Source organism: Platichthys flesus, chromosome 16, assembly GCF_949316205.1.
Source record: "Platichthys flesus chromosome 16, fPlaFle2.1, whole genome shotgun sequence".
NCBI lineage: Eukaryota > Metazoa > Chordata > Actinopteri > Pleuronectiformes > Pleuronectidae > Platichthys > Platichthys flesus.
In genome coordinates, this window is record NC_084960.1 from 4,068,614 (window position 1) to 4,085,938 (window position 17,325).

The 17,325-nt window shown below is 43.9% G+C and overlaps 3 protein-coding genes across 3 annotated transcripts; 2 read left to right on the top strand and 1 right to left on the bottom strand.

Annotated features, from left to right (window-relative positions):
• Positions 1–990: 990 nt before the first annotated feature.
• Positions 991–4,823, bottom strand: drg2 (developmentally regulated GTP binding protein 2). Its single transcript, XM_062407801.1, has 14 exons — positions 4,689–4,823; positions 4,376–4,469; positions 3,961–4,118; positions 3,721–3,810; positions 3,539–3,599; positions 3,220–3,310; positions 3,038–3,110; positions 2,651–2,741; positions 2,362–2,459; positions 2,117–2,193; positions 1,937–2,025; positions 1,790–1,848; positions 1,614–1,667; positions 991–1,338 (listed from the first exon to the last, which is right to left on the bottom strand). The coding sequence occupies exons 2-14, from the start codon at positions 4,437–4,439 to the stop codon at positions 1,252–1,254; spliced, it is 1,092 nt and encodes a 363-aa protein (XP_062263785.1). The 5' UTR covers positions 4,440–4,469; positions 4,689–4,823; the 3' UTR covers positions 991–1,251.
• A 146-nt stretch (positions 4,824–4,969) lies between these two features.
• Positions 4,970–7,002, top strand: gfer (growth factor, augmenter of liver regeneration (ERV1 homolog, S. cerevisiae)). The gene is made up of 3 exons (XM_062407836.1): positions 4,970–5,185; positions 5,680–5,894; positions 6,180–7,002. Exons 1-3 carry the CDS (start codon positions 4,979–4,981, stop codon positions 6,340–6,342), a joined length of 585 nt encoding a protein of 194 aa, XP_062263820.1. The 5' UTR covers positions 4,970–4,978; the 3' UTR covers positions 6,343–7,002.
• Positions 7,003–8,064: 1,062 nt separating this feature from the next.
• Positions 8,065–16,907, top strand: syngr3a (synaptogyrin 3a). Its single transcript, XM_062407828.1, has 4 exons — positions 8,065–8,266; positions 10,936–11,170; positions 11,561–11,706; positions 12,652–16,907. Exons 1-4 carry the CDS (start codon positions 8,165–8,167, stop codon positions 12,859–12,861), a joined length of 693 nt encoding a protein of 230 aa, XP_062263812.1. The 5' UTR covers positions 8,065–8,164; the 3' UTR covers positions 12,862–16,907.
• Positions 16,908–17,325: the final 418 nt, after the last annotated feature.

A 17,325-nucleotide genomic window follows, 5' to 3' on the forward strand; every position in this document is an offset into this window, starting at 1 on the left:
CCAACAGTGTCACCTCACTTCCGCTCACTCTCTCTCTCTCCCTCCCTCTCTCTCTAAGCCTCACACTCAGTCCACCTCTCCTACACCAAAGAGCTGCTTGTGAATATTTAATGGTGCTATTGTGCGACTGTGTGTGTGCAAGAGTGAATAGGGAGCATTGGCTGGGAGTCGGCACCGTCTGAAAGAAAAGGCCCAGTCTGCCTCGGAGCACCGGGGGACAGCGACGGCCGACAGCAGGGCCGCAGGGGAGGAGGCACCAGGGAGGGGTCGTAGGTAACTGCATCCCCCCCCCCCACCGGCTGTACTGCTGAGGAGGCGTCACAGTGTGCAGGATGCTGTTATAGACAATAGCAGTGCACATTTAATGAGCTCTTTATTTTAAGGCCTTTTAGTTTAATCCCTACTTATTATTAAAATTACTTATATTTAATTCATTGCATTTTAAATAGTTGTGGGAATAGATGCAGTGCATTTACTCAAGTACTCATGTCTTCAGTAGACTTCTGAGGTTGGTGTACTGGTACTTTAGTCCTTTTTTCTAATACACCTCATACTTTTACCTCTTTACATTTCACAGGGAAATATTATGTAATTTACATTTATTTGTCAATTAAAGTTACTATTTTAGTTTGCACTCTCATCAATTAAACAAAAGATAAATACATTATGAGGTGTTATTATAGGCCATGATAACACCAAGTTCATACAGGGGGAAATACCCAAGCTTAACCCAGCAGAATAAAAAGATTTAAAACTAGAACACACTGTCCCTCCAGCCAGGCCCTGACAGTTAAGTTCAATCAAGTTGCACTAAATCAAATGTCAACATGTCTATTTATGTTAAATGATTGAATTTGAAGATTTGAGTAAATACAGGCAAAGACAAAAAGGTGGTTAAGCTTTATTTAAATCAAAATGTAACCCAGGTGAGCTGCAGTAGACATTAACTGATGTTATAAAAAGATGATAATAAAAAGCAAACACAAACAATTATTTAATGTTTTAGGGACTTTATTGTCTTTCCCGTTTTCTCTCAGAATCATTGACGCATCTTCCTTTTATCTTAAAAGGTAAAATAAACCTGTTTCTGTCCACAACTCAAATCTTGTCAGTCTCTCCCGGTTTTGTTGGTTATCATATACAAAATAAGAACGGTGGGTGTTTCCTTTGCGGTGTATCTACTGTACAGTACTTTGTTTTCATTTTAACTCCTCCTGCTCCGTCTCTCCTTGCTCCAGTCAGGGGCTTGTTTTACTTCTTCACGATCTGGATGACGTCCTCGTGCTCCATGATGTGCGTCAGGCCGACCCTCTGCGGGCTGTACTTGGTGCTGGTTCCCTGGAGAACGAGAACACAGAAGGGTTCACATCCAGACACAGAAGCAGTTTTCTTTAATTCAATTTGGTGCATAATTTATTTTTTGTGTGTGTTGTGCACCACTGCAGCTCTACTGCCACCATCAGATCTCCAGCTGTCACTGTACGATGCAACACCTCTCATTTGTAACGTCCCAGCTCTGTCTTTGTTTATTTTAATGTACAGTTTGTTTGAGTAGTGAGAGGAGGTAACTGAAAAAGGTTTCAGATCCATACCATTAAAAAACCTGAACTTACCCAGACAAGTGCATATTTGAACTGGCCGACTAAGGTTCTGTGGATTCGATGGCACTGCAGGGAGAAAGTAGAAAAGACATATTCATCATCAGTTATATAAACTCTTCACGTGTAAACTTAAGGCAGAGTTATAATGAATATACACGAGTGTGTGAACAATATGCATTTTTACGTACCACATGTTCTACACTGGCTGCTCTTCTCATGATGATGGCATCGCCGAAGTCCGGGCGCTCTAATGGAAAAATTAAGAATTTATTTTATAAATAATGTATTCATTTAAATGTGAGCTGATCGGTAAAAGAGGACAGATATAAGTTTACCTCCTCTTTTCTTTGTATAAATGCAAATCAGAGCCAAATATTCCCACAGCGTCTCCAACAGGTAATCCAGGTTCAACTTCATCCCACAGCTGATGAGGGGGAGAGCCATTAAAGTCACATAAACATACAAACAGATAGTAAGGTGACACGTTTCCACACAAGACGCTGAGATCCACACACCTGATGACAACACTGTTAGGTCTGCGAGCCAGGCGGTCCACCTCCTCGATGGAGATCTGATCCACCTTATTGTACACCTAAAATCACACAAACTATATGAGGGAGGGACAAACTCTAAACAAACACAGGCAGAGAGAGACGTTTGTTTTACTTCTGTGTACAATGTGAGCTGCTGAAGTTAGAAAATCATCTTTGAACTAATCAAATCCTTTTCAAACCATTTTAAATGAGATAAATTGACGTACATATAGACAAGGCATGTAAACTCTGTTCCCAACGATGACGTCGATGAACTCGTCTGGCGTGCTGTCCTCCCTGAAGAGGACCTCTGCGTTAAAGATTTCTGAGGAGAGGCGGTTATGGAAATCAGCCGGATGCTAATGTGAGTCGTTAATGAGTTAAATCCAAAACGTGAGGATTTTATCCCCTGAACTTCCCCTTGTGAATCCTGGGAACCCAGAGACAGGAGGACAGAAGGCGAGTAAGACACAAAAGAGGGAGGGGGAAATGTTTGTCGATGTCCTTGAAGGATACTGTATTCATGAAGGATGAGCTGGACGAGCTTCTCGGAGCAGTGGGTGAGAGGAACTGTGGAGTTGTAGGAGAGGCCACCACCTTTCTTAGGCTGCAATGAAAGAAATGTTGAAATTAAATCTGACAGCTCAAGTTTTTCTTCCTGGAAATGAAAACGTGATCATACAAGGGTTCTTTGTTTTCAACTGCTGAACTGATTCAGTCCAGGTTTTTGATGTCAGCTTCATTTATATCACTTTAAAACTTCACCATCACTTTACATGGCATAATTTCTTCTAAATCGAATCGACAGATCTCCTCAAAACTAACTGTTGATGATCATGACCTGATTCTGAATGTGTGTGATGAAACCTAGAGAGAGAAAAAAGATGAGAAGAGAAACTGTACCTTGAAATAAATATTTGGCTTTGCCATGTTGAGTCTGATGCCCACTGACTCCAACTCTTTTTCCAGAAGGGATCTAGAAAGAAAAGGGAAATGTGAAGGTGAGAATTTGTAAATGAAAACACAGGAGACCCACACACACCAAAACGAATAACCCTTTCTAACAAATGTGATAACTCACACACCTCTGAACCTCTCCTTTGGTGGCATCCAGCATCATGATGACCACATCTGCTGTCCTGGCGACAGCGATGACCTGCCGACCTCGACCCTTACCTATCGAAAGGTGGAGGGTCAGTTAAACACTGCGGCTCGGCTTGAGGCTCGGTTTACTGTCAGTGCTAAATTAACCCTTACTGCCACAATCGGTATTTCGAGAATGTAGGAATTGTTAACGGGGAGGAATCAAATGAAACTATGACACATAAAACCATAATAATGAATGTTTGTGATTCCCTCAATCAGGTTTCAAACTAAATGCAACAACATGGAAGTATCTCGTACCTTGGGCAGCCCCCTCAATGATTCCTGGCAGATCAAGCAACTGGATGTTGGCCCCTTTGTACTGAAGAGGAACAAATAACAGTGTAAATGTTAGATTAAGTTGTTTTTAATCACAGTTTTTACATAATGTGCACTGATATGAGTGTGTGTGTGTGTGTGTGTGTGTGTTTGTGTGTGTTTACCTCGATGACACCAGGTATGCAGGTGAGGGTAGTGAACTCGTAGGAAGCAGCTTCACTGGCTGTTGATGTCATTAAACTGAGGAAGGTAGACTGGAGGACAGAGGTGTTTTATGATATCATCACAATCTTAAGAGCGTCACAGACTTAGTTAAGCATCGTATTGTGAATCAGTTTCTCTTTGAGCCTGTACGAGGACCCCAGGGAGCCTCATCCCCCTCGTCCTCCCTTTTCTCAACATACCTTTCCCACAGAGGGGAAACCGATGAGAGCCACACGAGCGTCTCCTGATTTCATGACATCGAAGCCCTCTCCTTTGCCCCCTGCCTTCGAGGGCTCCAGAAGCTGAGCTCGGTATTTGGCTAACTTGGCCTTGAGCAAACCCAGATGGTACTCGGTGGCTGGGAGGAAAGAGAGATGAGGGACCAGGTTTACGAGGTTTGATGACTGAAGTTCAATTTCACGAGTCAATTTCGAGCTCGAAATAAAAACAAGGATGGGAGTGAGCTCTGTTAATCATGGTAGTCACTGTCAGGTGGCAATATTATAGTTTATATAAGTATAACAGATTATAATAACAAACACACACACCAGCTAAATGACAGTTCATCCACGATGCAGCTAACACATAGCCACCGGTCTCTTTCTCTCCTCTCACCTTTGTTTTTCTGTGTCCGGGAGATTTCTCTCTCAATTTCGGAGATTTTATCCGTAATCCCCATGATGACGGTCCAGGTGATGCCTCAGCTACACTGTCCGGGGGAGAGGATACACAAAAACACACACAAACGTGTCACTCCACAGTTGTTAGCTTTGTTAGCATCCTGGCTAGCAGGCTAACATGGCTACTAAACAGCTTTAAAGCCGCGATAACCGCAGCGAGTCAGCGCGTGGGAGGCTAAAATTAATATCTGTGTAAAATAAATATAATGTCAAGAGTTTGAAGATGTGTTAAGATGGTTTAATCTTACACTTTGACAGAGGCGACACTCGGCGGCATGCACGGGGGCCGGACGTTAGACACCGGAACAAGTTCCTTGTCGGTAAAAGGTCCGGGTGAAACAAGGAAGTCCGAGGAGACGTTGACCCATCACCGGCTCTGCTCGTCGGGACCCGGACATGTAACAGCGTCGGTGCTGCAGCTCACAGACCCGTGTGTTAAACAAGAGGCAACACGTCCGTGTAGTCTGGTTGTCCGTGTGTGTGTCGGTGCCGCAGCTCAGTCGGTTAGTAGCGAATGCACTGACACCGGGGAGCGAGCATGGCTGAGCCCTCGGGGCCGAGAGGACCCGCAGCCTCCGGCCCGTTCCAAGCCTTCCCGTTCCCGGTGGGCGGCCCGGCACCGGAGGACGGTCCCGGGAAGGAGCCACCGCAGAGCGGGGAGCCGAAGAAGAAGCCGTGTCGGGCCTGCACGGACTTCAAATCGTGGATGAAGACCCAGAAGAGCCAGAGGCCAGCAGCTGCTCAGGTGACATGAGGTCAAGGTGGTGGCAGAGTTTTTAAATTGGAGGATTGTTTGATAGTTTGTTATATGAAATCATTTGTTGTGTTGTCATCGTCTCAGAGATTTGCTGCTTTATTACTTAGTGTGTCTGTGGGACACCTGAAGACCTGGTTCTCAGATCAGCCAACATTTACCTTCACTATTGATTCATCTGCACATTATTCTCTCAGTTATTCGTCTATAAAACTTCGTGACAGCTCAAGCGACGCCTTCATTTTGTCCAAAACACAGATATTTAATTTACCCTCATCTGTGTCAGCTCATCAACGTTGACTAGTCTTTGCAGTTTGTCTCCATCTTTGCCCCAAACATTTTAATATCCTGATGTTAGTTGTCTTCAGTTTTATGTATTTATCTTATTTGGGATCTGACTTCTACATCTAACTGCCCCACACGTCATCCACCACCTACCTACCTTCGTGTGACTGTGTCTCTGAACATCTGTTGTCGTCCTCCAGGGGGTCGGAGCCACCCAGGTCGAGCCACCAGAGGACCCACAGTGTCCACTGGACCGGGAGGAGCTGGGACGTAGCTCCTGGTCCTTCCTGCACACCATGGCGGCGTATTACCCCGAGCGGCCGTCCTCCTCGCAGCAGCAGGAGATGGGACAGTTCATCCACCTTTTCTCCAAGTTCTTCCCCTGTGATGAATGTGCAGAAGACCTCAGAGGAAGGTCAGGTCTTTTCTGTAATATCATTTAGTGTCATTAGGAAACTCTGGCAGGACCATGGTATATTATTATTGTGTGATAATCTGATGCTTGTCATTGTTCAGTTGTGTTAGGTTTCATCAACAATGTCACTATTTCAGTCATTTCTGTCCCTTGTCAAATCTTGTGTTGAGTTATTTCTCCCACCTGAAGGGGGGGCCCAAGTGGAATTCTAACATTGTGGATATAATATAATATATATAAGATATCTTTAATCAATTCTCAATGGACGTGATTTCCTCTCCACAGATTAAAAACCAACATCCCGGACACCACCAGTCGCCACGCCCTCTCTCAGTGGTTCTGTCGTCTCCACAACGGCGTCAACGTCCGGCTGGGGAAGCCCGAGTTCGACTGCTCCCGTGTGGACGAGCGCTGGAAAGACGGCTGGAAAGATGGTTCCTGTGATTGAAGGATTGTGGAGGGAGCGACTGAGAGATGTGAGGCAGAGACAATAACGTCCTCCTGTCAGTGTGGGAACAAGCTCAGGTCTCATGTGGGAACACTTCATGAGAAGAGTGAGGTCAAGATGCTCGTCGTGCTCTGTGGTTAGTTATTATAACTATAAATATAACTTAAACTTTGGACCTGCTGTTAATTCAAGTTAATGAGAAGGGTTAAAAATAAATTCTACATGTGAAACGGAAAAACATGGAGGGACACGTGTTCTCAACCTTTTATCTGTGTCCTCACTTTGTGGTTCTTCCGACTCATGTTTGTGTTTTTGACCAATTTACCTTCTGGATTGTTGTTTTTTTTTCAGATCGCAAATTGAATTCATCAATTACAGATGTTGGTTTCTAGGCTGTTTGCTGTGGTTTGCAATCTTGTTTGATAATCTATGTATTTGATTGATAAGAAATATCTCCTATAAAATTAAAATACCAAATATGTCACAGAAATATATAGATTTATATTTTACATTGTGATGATTACAGATTGTATATTCTTGAACCATGTTGTGTGTGTGTTTTAATTATGATTTGGTGCTGAAATAATTTAATTTTCAAATTCAATATTATGTTGGGTCATTCAGAAATACAGATATGTTGTTGGTCGCATCTTCACAAAAGTGATTGTTCATATCATGTCAGTGTAAATTGTCTTTAAGCCGAAGCTCAAACAGAACGAGCCTTTTTGACGACACCCCATTGGTCACATGTCACGATTATTGCAAATATCCCATGATAAGAAACTTCTTGTAGTGTTTGGCACAGCTACATCATCACATGACTGCTCTTCATGCCATGGCTCATTAATTAGGAATGTTTGAGAATAAGGAGTCAGGCAGGAATTCTTCCCTCCGTATATAGCTTTTCCTCGACAGTCTTCAGGGCCTTTGAGGACAACATTTACTTTACCTTCATAAAAGCTGCAGGGCCGTGTCTGCATGTGACAAATATGAGTCACGCTCGCTTTGTGATTTTCCTGTGGGGAATCTCGAAAAATGCAGTAGAGTTAACACTCTATAACACAAACTATTTTATAGGCAGATTTCCGTATAATTAGGACAGACATGGTGTAACCATAACCTTTAGTCTTTGTTTCTTGCCAGGTCTGGGCCACAAGTAAATCATCCCAATCCCACATGTCAACCAAAGGTGGCCCCAACTTGTTTTGTGGTCTTTGTGCCAAATCCACCGTCTACCACATGGGCCATGTTCCCAGGTTCATCTCCAGATTTTATTTTGCCACCAGAGCACGGTGTGTTTGCTTTTATCTAAGGGACAACTGGGCCAATTGAGGTCCACATCCATTTTGTCTGGACCACATAAAGGCCAGAAGTGACCCATCATTGCCGGAAGTGGCCCACATCCGTATGAAGTGGAAAAAGAGGGTCAGCAGGAATTTAAAGTAAAAGACTCAGTTAACTGATGAATAAACTATGAACAATGAATGCACATTTGTCATATTATATTTATTAAATCATCACTGTTTTGTTGTAATGTTTTGTAATATTGCTCAAGTTCCACGCAGTTGCTCATTGTGTTATTGTTTATACCCCAAATAAAGAGTTAATCATAAAAATAAACACATACAGTCAGCCTGTATAGCGCGGGCACGATCACCCCCCCCCCCCCTTCCCACTCTACTCACCGTGACCGCCGCCGTGCCCGCGCGCCTCCTCTGAGTGCGCGCATGCAGGACCCGTCCCTACAGCAGCAGCCTGCCGCGGAGCCGTGGAGCCGGGAGCGTGGAGCCGCCAGGAGCGCACCGAGAGAGAGCCACAGAAGATGGACGGAGTGGGATCGTTCGGAGCGGGCCGGACCGGGTCCAGCATCGACCCGATCACCTTCGCCAAGCAGCCGCAGACCATCCTCAGAGTGCTGTCATGGGTAGGAGCGCGTTTTTATTTTATTAATTATTATTTGTTGTGGTGCTGCTGTTTGTGTGTTTGTGCGCGCCTCTGTGCGTGTGGAGAACGAGATAGAGGAAAGGGGGGGGGGGCTCTGTGTTGTCGTTGCGGTGCCAGACTCGTGACGTGTTCTCACCGCAAACACAAGACCCCGCAAAACCCTGGCGCGGTTAATTAGCCCCGTGCGTAAAATGGAATAAAACCCAGGAAATTTATGCTCGGTGTTTATGGATGGGTGCAGGGTGTAACCCAGCAGGCCTGGTGGGCATCTGACACCATGGCACTGGTTTCACTACAGATGTTTATTTCACACATCTCCATCCTCACGCGCGTTCATCTCAACACATTTATCCCGAACACGCGCAGATGTGCAGCAAAGCGAGACCGGGATGGATAGAAAAGGAGAAATTCATAATTCAGAGCCTGCTCGTCCCCGCTGCTGATCATAATCATGATTCTATGTCTGCATGTAACACACAACTGCGTTAGGCACCACACACACAGACACACACAGACACACACAAACACACACACGGTTTTTAATCTCAATCACATTATCAGCTCATATGATTTTTTTTGCCGATTTACCCCTGAAACGGTCGTCGTCCGTCACCTCACCTGTGATTGGTCCGCGGACTCCATTACGCACGCATGCAGGGGCCGCGCGGAGACTCGTCGTGCCCTGACGTTTGATGTAGCGCGTCACCTTTGGATGACACGGAGAAGAATCTTCCTCAGCAGCACAGAGGACTGACATGAAACACACACAGAGAGCAAGTCATCCTCATCTTCATCCTCATCCTCATCCTCATCCTCATCACGAGCTCTGTGCTGGTTGTGTTTCATTTGTTCTCCTGATGCTTCAAAGCTCAAGTGAGGAAGATTTATCACCGAGCTCCCATGACATGGTGCATATGAACCATGTTGTAACTGAACAATGGGGCTTCTTATAAATACTATGCTGGTTATAGTGGTGAGAAGTAAAGGCATTAAAGGTTCAGTGTGTAGAATGTAGTGACATCTATAGGTGACATTGCAAGTTGCAGCTGAAGACCCCTCACCTCACCCCCTTCCCCCCGAAACATGCTAGTGAACCTATGATTGTCCAGTCTGGGCTACGATAAAAAAAACATGGCGGCCTCCGTGGAGAGGACCTGCTCCTGGTGTTGATATAAGTATTTAAATATAAAGGCTCATTATAGTGTAAAGAAAAGAACAATTTGTACAATTTAGATGAAACACACTCTTGAAAACATTGCTATTCAATTTCCGCCAACTGTTCCCTAAATCTTACACACTGAACCTTTAAATGGAAAAGAGTTAACCACAATAGGAATGAATCAGCAGGTGAGCAATATTCTCATTTCAACCTCTTTGCATGTTTCCAATTCTGCTCTTCTTTTCATTTTCACATCATCCTACACAGAGAGAGAGTCTATTTTTATAAAGTGAATAAAGAAGAGGGAGGTAATGCAAATAAAATAAAATAAAAGGAACTGGGACAAAATGTACAAATCACAACCAAAGAAGCACAAGTGAATGAGCACATGGGCCAGGAAGCCTCCTTACTGTCAATCAAACAACACCAGATTCCACAGAGTTATAGATCGAGGTTTCCTTAATGTGTCTGATTATTTTCTCATCAAGATCCATAATTTATTCTTTGAGAAATCAATGTCTGGTAATGACGAAGGAAGCTGAAACAAATTCCTGGATTCTCTCCCTGATCTGGATCATTATTGCGTAATGTTGTTTACAATTCTATAAACCAACAAACAGAGAGACGGGGGTGAACACAGAGTTAAAAAGTATATTACAGAGAATCCATGTTCTCCTCCTTCATCCACTCTCTACACGCTCTCGTGATTTAAAATCCTGCCATGTGAAAGTTTCTCCTTCCATTTTGGAGATGCAGCTCTTTGACACATCAGACTGATTCAGTAAAAGCACCAGTTTGTGTATCTGCGCCGATTCCATCCACACATGTGATCAGTTTAAAATGTGGAACTGACATTATCCCATTGTGTGCACCTCCACCATCATATGACCCAAACCCCCCAGTGTGAGCACATCTTGTGTGTGTGTGTGTGTGTGTGTGTGTGTGTGTGTGTGTGTGTGTGTGTGTGTGTGTCACATGGCCCTATTCTGCCACGGAGTGTTAGTCAGCTGATCAGTGTCAGTGTGTGAGTCCAGAGCAAAGGGAGAGAGAGGGAACGACGAAGGAGAAACCAGAGAGATCACACACAGCTATAGTGGAGTTATTGATAAGAATGGAATTTACTAATGAGGGGCGAGTGAGAAGTGGCAGAACACGCGTCTCCTCACTCGGCACACAAGCCGCCTCGGGACGAAGTGATTCTTAAGGGGAAGTGAAGCATCCACCTCTTCAGTCAGAGAGAGAGAGAGAGAGAGAGAGAGAGAGAGAGAGAGAGAGAGAGAGATGTATGGCTTAGACCAGAAGCATTAACCTAATTTCATCTCTCTCTCTCTCTCTCTCTCTCTCTCTCTCTCTCTCTCTCTCTCTCTCTCTCTCTCTCTCCCTCTATCTCATAGAGGTGGGCCTGTGTTTCTGCTTGTAAAAGAGACAGAAACAAAAGGATAGAGATAATCATTTGTTCGTTAACATCCCTCTCTTCTTTCCCTCTTCAGATATTTTCCCTGGTGGTCTTCGCCTCCATCGTGAACGAGGGCTACGTCAACATGGGCAGCGAGCGTCTCCACTGCGTCTTCAACAAGAACGCCGACGCCTGTAACTACGGCGTGTTCGTGGGCCTGGTGGGCCTGCTGGCGTGCTCCTTCTTCTTCCTCCTCGACTACAAGTTCTCCTCCATCAGCTCTGTCAAAGACAGGAAGAAGGCCATCATGCTGGAGGTTGGCTTCTCAGGTGAGGAGGTGAAACGGGGTTGACAGCCAGAAGCAAGGTTTTCAGTCCCGTGGACATGTTTCACAGTGGGAGTGTCTTGTTATACTCAGTGGGCCAACCTTAGAGACACATAGGATATAAATAGTCTCCTTCTAAACACTTGATCAGTTTCAAAGGCAGGATTGAAAGGGATTTCCCCAAAACACCCAGCACTCTCACTGCTCTGTTTCAGATGAATGCTTTCATGAACACAGATATGAAACCTGTAAACTCACTTCAAAGGGTCACGGAGATGAGAAAGTATTTTTGATTTAGAAAAGGGAACAACAAGCAGCTTCAGGTGGCTACGACGTGAACAACTGTATGTTATCATCTTCACTTGTGTTGTGACACGATGTTGTGTTCCCACAGGTTTCTGGACCTTCCTGTACTTTGTAAGTTTCTGCTTCCTGGCCAATCAGTGGTCTCGGACCACGCCTGATGAGCTGCCACTCAACGCGGGGGCGGACGCAGCTCGGGCAGCCATCGCCTTCTCTTTCTTCTCCATCATCACCTGGGTGAGGACGTGCAACTACAAGAACACACACTCACACATATGCAACAATACAAACACAACCTTTGTGGATATAAGAATAAAAGTTATAGGAGGTGCAGATACTAAGCTTTAATCGGAAGTAAAGCAAATCACAGTCCTGCAGGTTCTATAGAGTCACTTATAAGTCAGAAACAAATGAGTTACTACCAAATAATCTTAAAGTTAAACTACACGATCTACGTTCAAGGAGATTATAGGACACTAAACTGAACTCTGGGATCAGGAGTTGGACATTCCTCTTTTGACTGAGCTCTTTGACTTTGAAGAGAAAAATTAACATGACTTCCAACAAAGCCTCAGGATTAAGGCCCCCCCTTCTCCTCCTCCTCCTCCTCCTCTTCCTCCTCCTTCTGATTAGTCAGGCCCCTGTTTGATCCATTCATGACCCGATCTGTGACCAGTCATCCACGTCTGAATCAGTTCAAAGTGAAACTGGTTATGCATCATGCCGAAACACAGTTAATCTTTTCACTGAACCTTTACTTTAAGTTTGGAGGTACATCAACATCTTTGTGTTAAAGGGATTTATTTGGATACACGCAAATTCTAAAATAAATAAGAATAATATGAAGCTAGCAGCTACTTAGCTTAGCTTAGCACAAAGACTGTAAACAGGGGGAAACAATTAGCCTATGTAAGTCACCCTCTGCTGGTCATTTGACAGAATAAAGGTTCAGGGTACTTCCGCATCGGCATTCACTTTCCTGAACTAGAGTTTGTTAGTTAATAACTACAATAAAAATACTATAAATAGAATAAAGACATCAATTTTGTCTTTATAGATGTTTTTTCCAGTCTAATATCCAGATTTAATAATTACTGTGTGTTACTTTGATTGGTGCAGCAACGAGAGCATCCCTTCTTAACGATGCCCCTCTCTCTCTCTCCACCCTGCTGCCCCCTGTAGGCGGGTCTGACAGTGCGTGCGGTCCAGAAGTACCTGCTGGGCACGGACATGACCCTGTTCACCACGGAGCACATGGACGGCGGCGCACCCACCCAGCCGTACCCCTCCAACTCACCAGTAGGCGTAACCACTGAGACCACAGAGACCTACCAGAGCCCACCATTCACTGAGAACAACGCAGCCCCCACATACCAGGTTCCCATTTACTAGAGCTGACAGACCCCACGGTGGAAGAGGAAGCTCGGGGGGGGGGAAAGGGATGAAAAGTTAAAAGAAAAATCGCTTTCAGTGATGTCACACGTGCAGTTGTTTATGTGTTGATCTGATTTTTCTGTCACTGTTAAAAAAAATGGCCTCCGCTTCTCCGTCTGCTCGTCTCGTTCCCAGTTCCTTCCCCAACATTCCAGCAGATGAAAGAAATGAAAAGATAAAGAAAAACCAGGAAAAGGGAGATAAAGAAGAGGAGGCCGCTTTGCAGTATTCAAACACTAGTTTGTCAAGAAAAAAAACAACAGATGAAGGCATTAACAACTGACCGACTCCATTTGGTTCCTGAACAAAGCGCAGCAGTGGGCACTCACATGTGGCACCTTCACCCATCTTCCTCCTTTCATTCATCCAAGCCGTCACAGGGAACGTTTCTTTAGCTTCATACTCTCCGGCCGGTCCTCCCTCGTTCCCTGCTGCAGTGAAACGTGACCTCTTGTGTTGAATCTGCATGTTTCCAAACTTAGACACATCAACTAAGTGCCATACTGTGCTGTGCGTCTCAGACAGTGACTTCATTTAGTAAATCTTCACATGCAGTAAAAGTAAAAAAAAAACAACGATGACAACGTTTTGTGACCAAGTGCAATATCTCACATTCTTATGTAGGTAGGTATGTACCGTAGCGTAGGTAGGCTAGTTACCGCCCGATTGAGTTCAGGCACTGTCTCAAATTACTGACACGTCTTTGGATTGAACTCGCAAATCTCAGGCAAGTGGGACACGGAGGAAATTGTCGTTCTGAATTGTTGAGCTTCCCCAGGTGAAGTTTGTCGGACACATTCATCCGCAAAGCTCGTCGTTGATTTACATATATCGTTACTCCGTCTTTTTGTCTTCCTTGGTATTTTAAAGTCCATTTTTCTACTGGGAAAACAACATCACAATGAAAACTATTCCTCGAGGACGTGGTCACGATAGCTTCAAGGGTCAGTTCTCACAGTTTGATCACGATTCAGTTATATATCGGTCTCAGGCCCAGGGAGGAAGGAGTCAAATGGGTTTCAAACGCACACATTCAGTGCAACGACCTAGAAAAAGACGTAAAATGACCAAAAGAGGCTAAAACATTACGATAGAGAGAAACAAGACGGCCCCGACTTTCCATTTGGGGTCCTGCTCCTGTGCAGGGGGGGGGGGGAGAATCCATCCATGGAGCCAATGTCTGTGTGTTACAGTTTTTTGAGACAGTGCCCTGTGTTGAGTGTCGTACGTTTAAATTGGGGCAAGTGGGGAGATTCAAGTCAGGTGTGTTTATGTTTACGTTTTAGAAGCTGCCAAACTGCCCTGTGTTCTTATTGCTGTCCGTTGATTACCACGTTACTACTTTGTTGTTAATGTCCGTGGGATTTTACGTAATCACAGTGCAAAGGGCCCGGGGAGGGGGGGGCAACAGATGAGCTCTGAACCTGGGAAAGGGGGGGCGGGGGGGGGTCAGGTCGTTGGATCAGCACAGTCTCAGGCAAAAGCAAAAAAATAAAATGCCATCTACCAGGAGATGCGGAGAGTTATTTGTTGCCACAGTGACGGGGGGCGGAGGTGGGTGGATGCGGGTCACTAATGATGTAGATAGTCATCATGCCAACGATGTCGGTGTGTAGCAGTGTCTCTTGTGTCGTGGTTTCACATACACTCGCCATCAGTGAATATGTATTCTCCGTGTGTGTCTGTGTGTGTCTGAGTGTGTGAGTCTGAGTGATGCGTGTTTGAGAGAGACCCTTGGGTCTGTGTGTTTGTGTGGCGCTTCAAAGTTATTTTCCTCGAGTGTGCGTTTGTCAGAGTTTTAGTGCAGAGGAGGAAAATCATAAATCTGTTGGGAGCATTCGATAATTTCCACTGAATAACAATCGTCTCTCTGCAGAATATATTATGTCAGTGTCACAGTCAAAATATGTCGAGTTATGAAATGAAAAGAAACGACTTGTTCTGTGTTTCCACGAAAATGAAAAAAAAACGCCAAATATGAAAACTTCCTGTTTAAGTGAATCGACCTGTAGAATATCTCGCCTGTTCTTCTATCTGACCCCATGTAGGCGGCGCCCCCTGCTGACCCGAGTAGGCTCTGCAGCAGAGGGATCGCTGAGGCTCTCCTGAGTTTTCAAAGTTATCATGATTATAATGCATGGAATTGTTGTATAGGACTCATTATATATTGAATACTGTGTCATTCTTAAGTTGACTCCACAGTGTTTTTGCAAAGTGAGACTCGCCGGCCAATGACGCAGCTGACAGGATTCCCTCTTGTGTTTTATTAATCTCTGTTTATTGTCAGAATTCTGCCCAAACAACTTTCCTCTTTAGTGACGTTACCTCGAGCTCATGATCTTGCTAATCACATCAATACATGCATGAGTGTGTATATTGTTTTTAAACATCCAGGGGGAAAGATGTGTCACCTGATGTGGACTTTAAATCTCCACAATCACAAATCTGAAACCAGAATCCAGGAGCCTGAGCTGCAGGACGCTTTATTTTCCGTTATGAAAGCTCATAGACAAAACAGTGTTTAAAGCAGCTTCTTATTATTAGAGGTTTAGAGGTAAGTCATAAAAGCAAAGGGTTGTTCTGTAGGTAAATGGAGATAAAGCCCTGTCTGTTCTGTACTTTACTAGTTCAATCACTTAAAAGTACTAAAAACAAAGAGCATGGGTTTCTGCATTTTTCTTCCACCTGCCTACCTGTGACTGGGTAGTTCAGTGATCGACCGGAACTGAGGGATATTTCACTTTAAGACTTTGGTTTCGGGAAATAGTGCAACACTGGTTTGGGTTCTAGATTTCCAAATCCTTTCAGGTACTTGTGTGTGGTGGTGGGAGGCTGTTAAACCTACGTGGTGCAGTCAAAGGTCTACACTTGTGGCTTCTTTTCACTTTTTGGATCCTCATCTTTCAGACAGCCACTCATCACATCTGTCATTATTGCTCATTATTATTGCGCACAAATGCACTGTCATGCTGCCATAATGTTAAATGGGATGATCATCAAACCATTTAATGCACATAAACTCTTAAATCCCCTAAATGTAGTTGTTTGCCTCATTAGTGGCTGAGTCTGTCCTGATTTCCTCTTGGATTTAAAATGAATTTGAAGCTAAATAAGTGTTAAAAGAGACAGAGTTTAGTGTCCATCGTATAGTAAAGGAAATCCATTTAAACTCTTATGTTTATCAATAATTTAAATTATATACAAGCATGCTGAAATATATGAAAAACCACAAGTGTAGTCCTTTAACTGTGGGGGTTGGGATGCCAGTAACCAGCTAAATGGTTGATTGGTGTGACTGGGGTATTGATGGAGGTACTATTGAGGTACTGATGGAGGTACTATAGGGTACTGTCGGGTTGTATTATTGTTCTCAGTGCTTCAGTCTCTTCAGTCCGTGTGGTAAATAAAAAAAATAATACAAGCATATGTGTTTTGTGCTCTGGCCCATGTACACTACTGTGGTTATTGGTCGATTGTAAAATACAGTACGTTATTGAAGTAAATGGAACCTGTGTGTGATGATGTCCAAGAATTGGTTTGTCCTGTAGTAATGAAAAAAAATAAACAATGATAATAGTAATTATTTATTAACTAGAATGCAGTCTTTGTTGGAAATACTTTGTTTGACCGTCAGCACCGAGATCGGAGCTTTGTGTGACGTTTTGCTCGACTAACACAAAAAGGTTCGGATCTGTAGTGAAGCCATCACCTGTGGGGAGTCCAGTATAATACAGTTTGTTGATGTTAAAATATCTCCCCCATATAACACTGGTGATGATGATAAAACATTTTAACTCCATCGACCCAACAAGTGAACACAGATTTTGTGTGCTCCCCCTTTAACATGTTTCTTCTGGGTCGTTTCTTCCTGTTCTGAAGGTGTTTGATCTCTTCAGTGTAAAAACATGCTGTGTACAGAGATGTGTGTCACTGTCTATTACCTGGATGTCTCCGGACTGCAGTCTGACCGTCACTCCAAATAAAAAAGAGAACATGTTTTTGGACTGCCTGTTTCTGTCCGTGTTTCATGTGTGACGTCCGGACCACTTAGGAAACCTTCTATCAACTCCACTTGGGATAATCGCTCTAAACTTGTTGAGGAAATATGAGTTGTAGATTTTCTTTTTTCACTATTTTAGGAATGAAGTGAGGAGCAGAACAATCTGTTGATGAATTTTTTATTAATGTAAACAAGTGTTCCCTTTTAAAAATGTACCCGAGTATGTCTGTAGTTCTTTTCGGGCTAGTTTAGCTTTCTCCATGCACAGTAAGAATTAATGATAATACACACCACTGCACTACACACAGCTGATTAGGAAGGAAAGGATGGCACATAGATTATTAAGCATACAGCTAGTGAAATTGTTTATTTAATTGAAATCTTTCCTAACCAAATCGGGTAGTTTTTTCCATTCACGTCAT

Bases quoted from the DNA above. Each gene is read 5' to 3' on its own strand.
- drg2 (XM_062407801.1), bottom strand. From the start codon at position 4,439: ATGGGGATTACGGATAAAATCTCCGAAATTGAGAGAGAAATCTCCCGG. The intron at 2,742-3,037 runs GTACAGTTTCTC...CTTTCATTGCAG, and splicing joins AGCCAAATATTTATTTCAAG to CCTAAGAAAGGTGGTGGCCT. The intron at 1,668-1,789 runs GTACGTAAAAAT...TTCTCCCTGCAG, and splicing joins CAGCCAGTGTAGAACATGTG to TGCCATCGAATCCACAGAAC.
- gfer (XM_062407836.1), top strand. From the start codon at position 4,979: ATGGCTGAGCCCTCGGGGCCGAGAGGACCCGCAGCCTCCGGCCCGTTC. The intron at 5,186-5,679 runs GTGACATGAGGT...GTCGTCCTCCAG, and splicing joins AGAGGCCAGCAGCTGCTCAG to GGGGTCGGAGCCACCCAGGT. The intron at 5,895-6,179 runs GTCAGGTCTTTT...TCCTCTCCACAG, and splicing joins GCAGAAGACCTCAGAGGAAG to ATTAAAAACCAACATCCCGG.
- syngr3a (XM_062407828.1), top strand. From the start codon at position 8,165: ATGGACGGAGTGGGATCGTTCGGAGCGGGCCGGACCGGGTCCAGCATC. The intron at 8,267-10,935 runs GTAGGAGCGCGT...TTCCCTCTTCAG, and splicing joins TCCTCAGAGTGCTGTCATGG to ATATTTTCCCTGGTGGTCTT. The intron at 11,171-11,560 runs GTGAGGAGGTGA...GTGTTCCCACAG, and splicing joins GCTGGAGGTTGGCTTCTCAG to GTTTCTGGACCTTCCTGTAC.